The sequence below is a fragment of the Aspergillus bombycis genome, assembly GCF_001792695.1.
Source record: "Aspergillus bombycis strain NRRL26010 chromosome Unknown contig00002, whole genome shotgun sequence".
Lineage (NCBI taxonomy): Eukaryota > Fungi > Ascomycota > Eurotiomycetes > Eurotiales > Aspergillaceae > Aspergillus > Aspergillus bombycis.
In genome coordinates, this window is record NW_019170004.1 from 1137899 (window position 1) to 1149520 (window position 11622).

At 48.0% G+C, this 11622-nt stretch overlaps 5 protein-coding genes across 5 annotated transcripts; 3 read left to right on the plus strand and 2 right to left on the minus strand.

The window, feature by feature from the left end:
- Positions 1 to 798: 798 nt before the first annotated feature.
- Positions 799 to 2352, plus strand: aglA (putative alpha-galactosidase; the record flags this gene model as incomplete). The annotated part of the gene is made up of 1 exon (XM_022527938.1): positions 799 to 2352. One exon carries the CDS (start codon positions 799 to 801, stop codon positions 2350 to 2352), a length of 1554 nt encoding a protein of 517 aa, XP_022394533.1.
- Positions 2353 to 4253: 1901 nt separating this feature from the next.
- Positions 4254 to 4902, plus strand: ABOM_000809 (velvet factor family protein; the record flags this gene model as incomplete). The annotated part of the gene is made up of 2 exons (XM_022527939.1): positions 4254 to 4733; positions 4795 to 4902. 2 exons carry the CDS (start codon positions 4254 to 4256, stop codon positions 4900 to 4902), a joined length of 588 nt encoding a protein of 195 aa, XP_022394532.1.
- Positions 4903 to 6184: 1282 nt separating this feature from the next.
- ABOM_000810 (glycerol dehydrogenase Gcy1) lies at positions 6185 to 7381 on the minus strand (the record flags this gene model as incomplete). The annotated part of the gene is made up of 5 exons (XM_022527940.1): positions 6185 to 6875; positions 6936 to 7014; positions 7077 to 7092; positions 7161 to 7261; positions 7318 to 7381. The coding sequence occupies 5 exons, from the start codon at positions 7379 to 7381 to the stop codon at positions 6185 to 6187; spliced, it is 951 nt and encodes a 316-aa protein (XP_022394351.1).
- A 586-nt stretch (positions 7382 to 7967) lies between these two features.
- On the minus strand, positions 7968 to 9779 carry ABOM_000811 (putative sugar transporter; the record flags this gene model as incomplete). The annotated part of the gene is made up of 4 exons (XM_022527941.1): positions 7968 to 8318; positions 8380 to 8736; positions 8795 to 9505; positions 9561 to 9779. The coding sequence occupies 4 exons, from the start codon at positions 9777 to 9779 to the stop codon at positions 7968 to 7970; spliced, it is 1638 nt and encodes a 545-aa protein (XP_022394352.1).
- A 530-nt stretch (positions 9780 to 10309) lies between these two features.
- On the plus strand, positions 10310 to 11597 carry ABOM_000812 (sialidase family protein; the record flags this gene model as incomplete). The annotated part of the gene is made up of 2 exons (XM_022527942.1): positions 10310 to 11468; positions 11569 to 11597. 2 exons carry the CDS (start codon positions 10310 to 10312, stop codon positions 11595 to 11597), a joined length of 1188 nt encoding a protein of 395 aa, XP_022394353.1.
- Between the last annotated feature and the right edge of the window lie 25 nt (positions 11598 to 11622).

Consider the following 11622-nt stretch of genomic DNA (forward strand, 5'->3'; position numbering starts at 1 on the left):
GTGGAGACTGACATATCCAGCCATACGTTAACATCGCAAAGGGGGGCAAATTGTGCTGTTTAATCCTGCAGCCGAGTGCTAAATTTTGGAGGGAATAATATACCCCATGCGACAGATATGCATCCAGCACGGGGCTAGTCGCGGAGAACAGTGACTAGGGTGGTGTGATAAGGGATTTATGAATGACAGTCGAGCGTATTAGACCTGGAGAATGAGAAGTATACGCAGTTCGTGAGTTAAATATACGTATAGGTCACTTTCTTCGCCACTGCAATAAATGGTAGTACACCGTCTGGTGTATACTGAAACTAACCGACTGGGGCGTTGTGAGCTCTAGTAGGTAAGGTAAATTTACTCACAGAATAACGATTGAGGTAGCATAAGATAAGATGTGACCTCTCCTTACATATTAATACTACCGTAGTAGTGTGTACACGTATCAATGCAGATACCCGACGGCAAGGGCTACTGAGGGTGCCATCGGAGGAATGTAGATCATCGATATCGCGCGGGGATCGGCGCATTCGGCCAATTAATATCCTCACCCCCTGGTTATATGTAGTAGTTGAAGGATTAGTCGGTGTTTGCTTACCCCGCTACTTATCGGGCGAGTTGACAATACATGATTTATAACCCTGCGAGTCCCAGGATGCCGTCTATGATAAATAGAGATATCACATAGCTGTTCATAGCTGAATTGGCTTCTTGCGCAACAACTTGTATATAGATCAGAAGACACTCTAAAATATGCGCTTCACAGCGAGATGGATACCTCTAGCGACTGCCTTGGCCAGCACCATGCCAACCCAAGTAGTCGCATCCATTGAAAATCCAAGCCTACTACCGACGCCGCCCATGGGATTCAACAACTGGGCCCGATTCATGTGCGACTTGAATGAGACCCTATTTGTCGACACTGCGGACGCAATGGCCTCCAGCGGTCTATTAGAAGCGGGCTATAACCGTATCAATCTCGACGACTGCTGGATGAACTATGATCGCGCGGACAATGGATCACTCGAATGGAACGTCACCAAGTTCCCACGCGGTCTTCCCTGGCTAGGGAAGTATGTCAAATCTAAAGGCTTCAACTTTGGCATCTACGAGGATTCAGGAAACCTGACCTGTGGCGGCTATCCCGGGTCTGAGGGCTTCGAGGAAATCGACGCGGAAACATTCGCGGCATGGGGCATCGACTACCTGAAATTGGATGGGTGCAATGTTTATCCGAAAGAAGGTCGTACTTTGCAAGAAGAATACAAATATCTCTACGGTCACTGGCACGAGATACTCAGCAAGATGCAGCAGCCACTGATATTTTCTGAGTCAGCGCCTGCGTACTTCTCCTTGACTGAGAATCTGACTGATTGGCATACGGTCATGGACTGGGTTCCCGAATATGGTGAGCTCGCCCGGCACTCGGTTGACATTCTCGTCTATGGTGGAGAAGGCAGTGCCTGGGACAGCATCATGACAAACTACAAGTTCAACACACTTGTAGCTCGGTATCAACGCCCTGGATATTATAATGACCCCGACTTCCTGATCTCCGACCATCCGGGGCTTTCGCTCGAAGAAAAGCGATCTCAGTTCGCACTTTGGGCATCCTTCTCGGCGCCTTTGATCATCAGTGCCCATATCCCTGACCTATCCTCCGAGGACCTGAAGTTCCTCACGAATCGAGCCCTAATTGAGGTTGATCAGGATCCATTGGCTCAACAGGCAACACTAGCGAGTCGGGATAGCTCTCTCGATGTCTTAACTCGGAGTCTTGCCGACGGTTCCAGATTAGCCACCATTCTGAACCACGGTAGCAATCCCATCGAAGCAGACATATCTCTGGATGTACTCGGCCTGTCCACTGATTGTACATATACGTCACATGATTTATGGGATAGGTCAACTCAAAACATCAAAGACGCTCTACATGTTAAGCTAAGCACACACGCAACCGCCGTGTACAAAATAGACATCGACCAAAAGTGTTCTACAGTTATTCCCACCGGCATCATCTTCAACACAGCCTCCGGGAAGTGCCTTACGGGTACCACATCATCCGTGGGATTTGAAGCTTGCAACGGGAGCAAATCCCAGATATGGGAAGTTGACGTGTCTGGGTTGATTCGCACATTGTCTGAGCAATCGAAGTGTTTGACGGCCGATGATACGACCGTCTCCCTACAGGATTGCAAAGAAGATGGTGCTCAGAAGTGGTCTTATGCAGTGACCGGGAATCTAAGGAACCATGACACCGGCAACTGCCTGACGGAGAACGGAGGTATTTCTGCTTGTGGCTTTGAAGTTAATAGCCAGGTGTTTGGGTTGCCTGCTGGTGTTGAGCTCACATCATGATTCTTAAGCCGTTCTGTATTCACCATGGTCAAGAGATAAATAACAGGCAGCCCTATGGTAAACTGGATGCTAGAATTGCAAGCAAGAATAGCCGAGATAATATCTAAAACCATGGAGCCTACGAGCCGACTGTCACATAATCCGGGTGAGCTAATGTTTTGTTAGATTGTCTATAGTATGCTTCTAACAAAATGACTCATACCTTTGCCAGGCCCCGTCCAAATGCATTCCCTCTTTAGGCCTCCTTTACCCGGCAGGAATCTAACTACGGACTCACCATAGTAGATTATTAATTATTTCCCCGTTTTATTAATTTCACACACCTCCAATAAATAGGGTAAATGAAACAGACAAAAATATTTGCAACGGCCGGAATAGTTAAAATTAGTGTACTAGAATCTAACTAGTATTTGTCCCGAGATATATCCAAACTCGATATCACCGACACAAACCTATATATAAGCAACGGCAGCGTGGAAAAGTGCCAACATTCCAATAATATTTTTCATTTTGGACAGCCTGACGTTAGAGTCCACGGTAGGAATTATACCAAACGAAGAAACTTGGCGATAGCAATGGACTTGCTGAAGATACAAGACCTCCTAGAATACCGACCCCTAGAGGGCTGAGCTTACTACAGTCAATTCATGCCCACATACTCCAGAGTATGCAACCAACGTCAACCTTGAAGGCCAAAGACAATGAAGATCAGCGAGAGTCATTGTATATCCGCTGTCTGGATGCTCCCCTTTTGCCTGTCGATGATGACCCTCTCTCCCAAACGGGCTTCGAGACCTGATGACCGCCCCCCATCGGAGCATCACGAGCGGGGTTGCAACCAGCACCAGCTTACCCACACAGTGTCTGCACCCTCCACAACCTATCTTCCTTCTTGATTCTGGCATTTGTATTAGTTCATTTGTCATGGTTTGCCCAGTCAGCTACTCTGGATCCTGATGTTGTCAGAAGAGTAACGTTTGCAACTTGAGGCAGCATATCAAAAGCCCCAATACATAGACACGCTCAATCATGAATAGTTTTTAGTCATGAATAGCCTTTCCATTAATGACCACTGTCAATCATATAAAGCACCTGAAGTATTACCATACATGAGGGGTTCTATGGTTTCCCCAATATGACGTCGGAATCCAGAGCCCCGCCATCTATATCTGAGGCACGAGACTACAACGACCCTGACACTATTAGTAGTGTTTATCGCCTTGATAGACATATGTAATTGAAACACGAAAAGCCCAGCTTTCTTCAACTGAGTGAGGCTATTCAAGCCGTGATGTCTGGAGACGGTGGTCTACATGCCCTCAGAAGAAGCTGCCTGCAAGCACTACTCTGTTCACCATAATAGCAAATAGCAAGCAGTACATATAGCAACCAATCTTTACGATCAGAGGGTGAGGAGCCCTTGAATAGGGAACAACAAAAAGTAATAAATATGCTATTTCTGCTGGCAATACTAGAAAACGACTTGGTGGTATCAGTAACTTTACGAAGCGGAAGGAATCTGCATCATTCTGCCCGCACAACGAGCCAAAAGAAATGCCGAATAGCGGCCTTAGGTTGCCGTAACAGATCTTGAAACAGTCATACCAATGTCATTCTGACATTATGATTTCGTAGATCAGGTAGAGACTTCCAAAGTTCTGCAGCTTGTCTTTGCTTGTTGCAAAACCACAGGATCTGTCTTTCGGTGTCTACCCTGAGTATCTCACTCTTTTGCTTACGGTTCCTGACCACCTTCGCAACGGATATCCCGATCTGAATCCTTTGGTTCTATATTACATTTAGTTAGTCTCGTTCAACATCTTGCGTTTATAACTGCATCCACGTTTACTTACACCTCACTTACTAGCATTCCCCACCGTGTCCAAGCTTCCCCACTTACAATGTCATTCCCCGGTTCTGAGTTTGAATTAGTGATCCGACAGCAGCCCACTCAGGCACGCATGGCCGGTGGGAGGGAAAGAGAACGCAGGCCAGTAGACCCCCCACCGGTAGTTCAGCTCCGGGTAAAAGAGGAGGGAAGTTACCTCGCGCAGCACTATCTCGAAAGTCCCTACTATTTCATGTGCTGCAGCTTGGTAAATCCCTCAGAGGGCATCGTGCCGCCATCAACAAGTTTGACCGGTACTTTAGTATCGTCACTTCACCAGCTGAAAGACGAAGATAACAACGAGGCGGGCTTTTTTGTCTTTGGAGACCTGTCGGTGAAAGTTGATGGGGACTTTCGTCTAAAGTTTACACTCTTCGAAATGGGTAAGGGTGCCGTCACTCATCTGCAGTCCATCATCTCGGACCGCTTCACCGTGTTTCGCCCAAAAAGCTTTCCTGGGATGGCGGAGTCAACGCCACTGTCCAGAGCACTCGTAGACCAGGGTATAAAACTGAGGCTGCGAAAGAAGCCGCGGACGTTGATAAAGCGACCAGTCCCGTCGCGCCTTGAGCATTGTCCCCAGCCGGCTCCTCCTTGTTCTCAACATCATGCTTCGCTGCAGTTACCAGGGGATGTCGTTAGAAGTCACCCAGGACCTGTAGCTGGAGCGAGTCATAGATCTAGTTATTATCCCGGCCAGGTAAAGCGGCAGTGCCTTTCATTCGGTTTTACTCACCCAGGCATGCATTATGATGGGCAGATGTATCAAGAAGATCATCGACAGAGCGTGGCTTTCCATGGAAACCAACCACATAGTTATCCAACTTCTATGGTCCAAGGAAGTCCCACAGAACACGCTGCTCTTCCAGATTATAAGATATTGTCCGGTGTTCCAACCTTGGCTCGGGTTCCACAAGGCTTGTGAACACGCTTCAAATCCCGAATGGCAATCATCTTAATGAAGCAATAGCTCGTTGGTTTGTCTCATTTGTTTCGTTATGTTGGCCTTTCCATCAGACTTTTGTTATAGGCTTTTGCGTCAGATAATCCCAACTCCTCTTACCACGTGTCCATTCCACTGAGATGTTTTATAGGCTTGTAGGTTCTTCGGGATCCACCAATTCGATGTCGCCTTGTTGCTGCCCACTGTAGTGGATTCTATTTTGTCAGAGCTCCTAAATCGTCTGAAGTCCTTTTTAGAGCACGGAGGTGAACACTATTTCCATATCAACTATTAATCTAGGAGTGAAATATGCCTTCCTATCGAACACACACCATTAATACTGGCATATACCTACCAGCTTCGGATTTATCTGGCTTCGCCCTAGATACCTCGATTCCAACATACCTTCCTTGCAATTACCTTATCCAGATAATGTAATTCAGCTTCCACGGTAGTGGTAAGACTTGGGAAACAAGTGATAGTGCCGAGGTCGGATAGTAATAATCTATTATCGTCCATATGTTCATGGTTTCCTTTGCGCCTTCCGAACAAGAAACCATCCCCACTCCGTCTTAGCCAGTACTACTCTTCATCACACCACAGCAAGTGTACCTTTGCAAGCCAATCAGATACCTATTAGTATTTCAGGAAGCCCCATCCCTGTAGTATTGTCTGAAATAGACACCATACCAAATCAATAACCCACAACTCCGCTGTTTTGCCGCATGTTTCTGAACGGAGACTACTCCTTTCATTCCCTGGCAGTGCCATTATAACACTTTGCGAACTCCGTGCGGTTATGGCAGTAATCTATCTTCCATTTCCGTGTAGGGTGTCCCTAACCAGCTCGCGCGCAGCATTATCACCAGTGACATCAATAGTAAGTGGTTTAAGTTCATACCCGAGGGTATAGACAGAGATCAATCCACGGCAACCAGGAGTATGATAACGATATAACACTGTGTCCTTTTAATATATCACGACTATAAGACTCTGTTCACCTACTCCTCCAGATCCACGTCTGCATCATCATGAAATATAACCGCCCCCCAATCCGGCCGATTGAACCTCTTTCCCTTTGGCACAGCCAAAGAATCCATTACCTCCATCTCCTGCTCCGTCAACTGAACATTTCCGACAAGATTTGCGAGAATCCTCTTCGGATTCGTACTTTTGGGAATAATACTCCACCCCTTCTGAATCCCCCAACTCAACATGACATTCCCAGTCTCACACCCTCTCCTAGCCGCAATATCCACAATAACCGGATGAGAATGCAACGTACTCCCAGACCCACCCAGCGGCCCAAACGCAGTTTGATGAATCCCCTTCTCCCGGCAATACGCGTTCAGCTTATCCTGCGGCAGCAACGGCTGGATCTCAGTCTGGTTCACGGCCGGCACCACGTTGGCCGTCTGGAGCAATCTTTCCAAGTTCACGGTCGAGAAATTCGCCACCCCGATTGCGCGCACTTTGCCGGTTTCCAATAGTTTCTCCATCTCCCGCCAGGTGTCGCTGAAGTCCCAGCCTGTTGCATGGACTTTGCGATTCTCTTTGCCATATTCAGTGGGGTTAGGAGATGGGTCCAGTGTTACTGGCCAGTGCATGAGATATAAATCCACATAGTCGAGGCCGAGATCCTCAAGCGATTTGTCGAGAGCAGGCTCTACCCGACGGTGGTCTGAGGACCATCTATCAACTTGCGTTAGTTAATGTAGACACGTTTGCTTATGGGTGTAAGGGAGGACCAACAGTTTAGTCGTGACAAAGTATTCACTTCGAGGGACCTGGGTGGTTCTAAACACTTCTCCGATCTCGCGCTCGTTCCCGTCTGCAGTGGAGATAGGGTTAGATATTCGTAACGTTCATGTTTCTGATGACAGTGACACATACATAACGGAGCACAGTCCTGTGATCTTACATTAGTTACACCTGTGCAAGCAAAGACAGGAAATATATGAACATGGCCCCACATACAAAATGCCGATAGCCAACCTCAAACGCTGTCTTCACTGCCGCAGCAGCTTCTCCGGGCGCTGCTTTCCATGTTCCGAATCCTACGGCCGGAATCTTGGCACCTGTGTTAAGAGTGAACGTTGCCATCGCGTGATAAATAATTAGTCGATCTGGTCACTGTAGAGCTTTGGACTATCGCCAATATGTGACTTAATATAGACCTGTTCATACCAAAGGTACATGGCGTTGCGTCGGGTGTAGGCTGTGGTGCGGGGATGCGTCGGAGAGAACACCGGCGGTGCGAAGCGACTCACCAGGATCTTCTAGTAGGATTCTACGTCGAATTAATGGCATGATCAATGAGCTTCGCTAATCAACCGATGGATATGAAGTTAACAGTATCAAAATTATCGTTGAAGTCTATCCTGCTGGCATTTTGGGTCAATCTATCCACTGAGCACAAGAGATATATTTCCGCTGGCTGTGACCCCTTCACTATACTCATCACAACGCTCAAGCTACAGAACAGACATCTAGACACAAGATGCTTATTCAGGCATTCTATGGCAGGATGAATAGCTTTATATAGGTCACAGTGCTAAAATTATCTAAGGAACAAAAAAGACGGTGTCGTAGAAAACAGCTGGCCCTAAGAGGAGATAGTTGTAGTATACACTGCCGAATATTTATGTACTATGTTTCGTAAGATAATACCGCTACAATTGTTCGCATTCATTGATAAGAGTGAGCCTTGATTCTGTAAATTCGACTGATATTGCATAGTTTCCATCAAAATCTCCAGATGAATAGCAGCCATTTACATACACCTTAAACTGACTCAACATGGACCGGACGATCCTTGTCCCCGTCCCTGTCATCCTCATTTCCACCTTTCATCAGTTGCGGAATGCCTTGTCGTGTCTTCTCTTCCTCTGTGGGGTAGGCATGTCTCCACATGCTCCACAGCGGTCTCTGGAACAGGTCATCTATACTTTCAAGAGAGCGTCCCTTGAGTTCAGGAAGGCAGAAGAAGATAAACACCACCCCGGCATAGGTTAATAGTGCGTAGAGCAGGAAGACGCCCCATCCCATCTCAGTAATCATATTTGGTGTGGCCCGCGTGATGCCGTAATCGACAATCCAATTGACAAAGAAGCAAATGGACATGCAGACGGACCTCTATAATTGTGTATGGTTAGCTGGCAATTCAAGATAGAAGGATACTAAGGGTATGGCGTACGATTCTAGTTGGGAATATCTCAGCAGCCACAACATAGCATGCCACGCTGTGTCCGAATGACCAGCCGAAGGCGTAAATGTAAATCCACACAATACCGACTATACCACCAGCGGGAGTGCCTCCCACTGTGTCGGTGTTCGTTCCGGCAAATCGGAGATACAATGCAAGGTATAACATTGCGGTCGCTTGTAAAGATGCACCAACGAGCAGAGGGAGGCGGCGACCAACGCGATCCACAAGGTAGGTCACATAGAAGATGGTGACGACGAATTTCACTACACCATAGACGCCAGTGGTCAGAAGTGTATTGGAGCTTCCTTTCACGCCGATTAACTCGAAGATCTCGGGTGCGTAGTACTAGAGGACGAATATGGTTAACCTGGATCACTGTAAGAGCCCCAAGAGCCGCACTCACATTCAACGAGTCCGTTCCCGTGAACTTATGAAATAGGAATAACATAACAGCGAGGAAAAATCGCCGAAAGTTGCTTTTGATTAGGAAGATATCCTGTAGCACCACCCAATAGCTGTGACCCTGGTAACACTCCTGTTCGTATCGTACCTGGGCCTCAATCTCCTGGTACTCTGTTTGGACGTAGGGGTGGTCAATCGGAAGTTTCCGTAGCCGGCATAGGTTCTTGATCCCCTCCTCTGAGCGGCCATGGTTAATCAGGTATCGAGGGGTTTCAGGGACAAAGGGTATCATTAGACACATCAGAGCCCCGGGAATGAGTTGAATTCCCATTGATGTTCTCCATTGCATGTTGTCATGCTCCACGCCGGGGAATGACCACAGCGATACTCCATAGTTAATCCAGAAGGCGAGCATTATACCGGCTAGGATCATCAAGTTATATGTTGCCGTCATCGATCCTCGGACAGACTTGGGGGAGTTCTCGGCCAGAAACTGTGGTGTGAGCATCGAACTGGCTCCCACCCCCATGCCGCCGATGAAGCGACCGGCAAGAAGGACATCATAATCAGCCACCATCTGCATTGCAGCACCAATTACGAAGACAAGTCCCCATAGAAAGACGGACCATTTGCGCCCCAGGAAGTCTGATGTCGGCGCAGCGCAGAGTGCCCCTGCCGAGCCACCAGCCGCAAGCATTGCAGCAATTGTTCCCTGTGCTCACATTAATGTCTGATTCAACTAGACCAGAAAATAGAACACGGCCCACCTTTCGATTGTCAATCTCTGCATCCGGTATGTTTGTCAGACCGAAAGCATTTTCAAATGAAGGCAAGGTGAGAATGCCTCCAATGTTGCCGGTGTCGAAGCCATAGAACCACCCACCCCAAGCAACCGACACAAGGAGATAAAGAAGCCGGAGGTTAAAGATCTCTCTCGGGTCGGTTCTTGCTTCCTTACTCGCCCAGATGCTAGTACCCCCTGCCATGGAGGATGCGTTTTAGGACGAGCACTTGATATTATGGATGCTATGAGTGACCGGAAGATAGTGTGGGGGAAAGAGGAAAACCACTGGTACTAATGGAAGTCTGATATAAACAATGACTCTCAGAACTCTTACACGGTGTGGACAATCAGCAGGGGGGAGAAGTGGGTCTCATGATGGATGATATGCTGCCATTTTATGGCTCAAGCAACGCTACATGTTCATTGCAATTACGAAGAAACACATTAAGCTTGTAGACACCAACCCCACATTTTCGCTGGCTGACGATCTGGGGAAGGTGGAGACGGTCTCAGAAGACAGTCGGACTATCCCCCGAACTTTCCATACCCTATCGGACGAGCCCCGAATTACTTTAGCCTTTTGCGTGGCAACCCCTCGGCAGAAGGCCACGCAATCCGGTCATTATATACTGCAGCATTCTGGTTGGATGCGGCACAGCCAGATTAAGATTAGAAAGCAGTCTAGCTCAAAAGTTATACCAAGAAGATTTGTTCCTGCCTGTCTGTTCAAACATGGCGGCGACTCCAGCACTTCCCCAAGACAGCTTGGTGCGCGAGACCAACAGACCATACTTTCACCGGGAGAGCTATCTTCCCGGCGCCACAGCACAAAGTCATGCCTCAAACCTACTGTTGCTCCCCAATGGGGATGTCCTCTGTGCCTGGTTCGGCGGCAGTATGGAGGGTAAACCGGACATCAGTATCTATCTATCCCGTCTGAGAGCGGGTGAGCAATCATGGTCAGAAGCTATACAAATGACCCACGACAATACCCGCAGCGAACAAAATCCGGTTTTGTTCCGTACACCAGCTGGCGCTCTCTGGCTTCTGTACACGTCACAGCACGCTGGAAACCAAGACTCGGCAATTGTGAAGCATCGCATTTCCAAAGATGACGGAATCACCTGGGGAAAAGAGGAAGTTCTCTTCCCGGACTCCGGCATCTTCATTCGCCAGCCACTCATCGTTCTGGACGATGGTGCATGGGTGATTCCCGTTTTCAAGTGTCGCGTAGAGCCGGGAGAGCGTTGGCTGGGGAATAACGACATTTCTTGTATCCGCGTCTCAAGAGACGAGGGACATACTTGGATAGAGTCTGCCATCCCAGAAAGTACAGGCTGCGTTCACATGGAAATCCAGCGTTTGAAAGACGGATCCTATCTTGGCTTGTTTCGCAGTCGATGGGCGGACCATATTTATCTAGCAACCTCGCCTGATGGCCTTTCCTGGAGTCCACCACAGGCCACCGTTCTTCCTAACGCCAACGCGGGCATTTGCTTCGATGTGCTACCTTCTGGGAGGGTGGTTCTGGTGTACAACCATTCTTCCAAGCTGGACGCCACAGGACGTCGACAGGGCCTGTACGATGACATTGGAGATGGCGTTGACGAGCGCCAAGATCAGAGATCTACAGAAGATGGCAGAGAATCATTCTGGGGAGCACCACGAGCACCGCTGTGTGTGGCCTGGAGCGACGATTCAGGGAAGACATGGGAACGACGGGTATTAGAAGACGGCGACGGATATTGTATGACGAACAACAGCGAGAAAAAGCTGAACCGTGAGTTGTCGTACCCGAGTATGGTGCTTGGTGGAGACAGGATTCACATTGCGTACACCTTCTGGAGACAAAGGATCAAATACGTGCAGATTCAGGATGATTTCTTTATGAGTTAGAGTAGTACTAGATTTGGGGAATATACACTCGCGTCTCATTGACTACAATATAATATCTCACTACCAGTCCACTAACACACTATATGACACTATAGTCGAGCCTTCAATACTTCATCTCTCATAGCGTCTATGACAGATTTAAAGGCAAA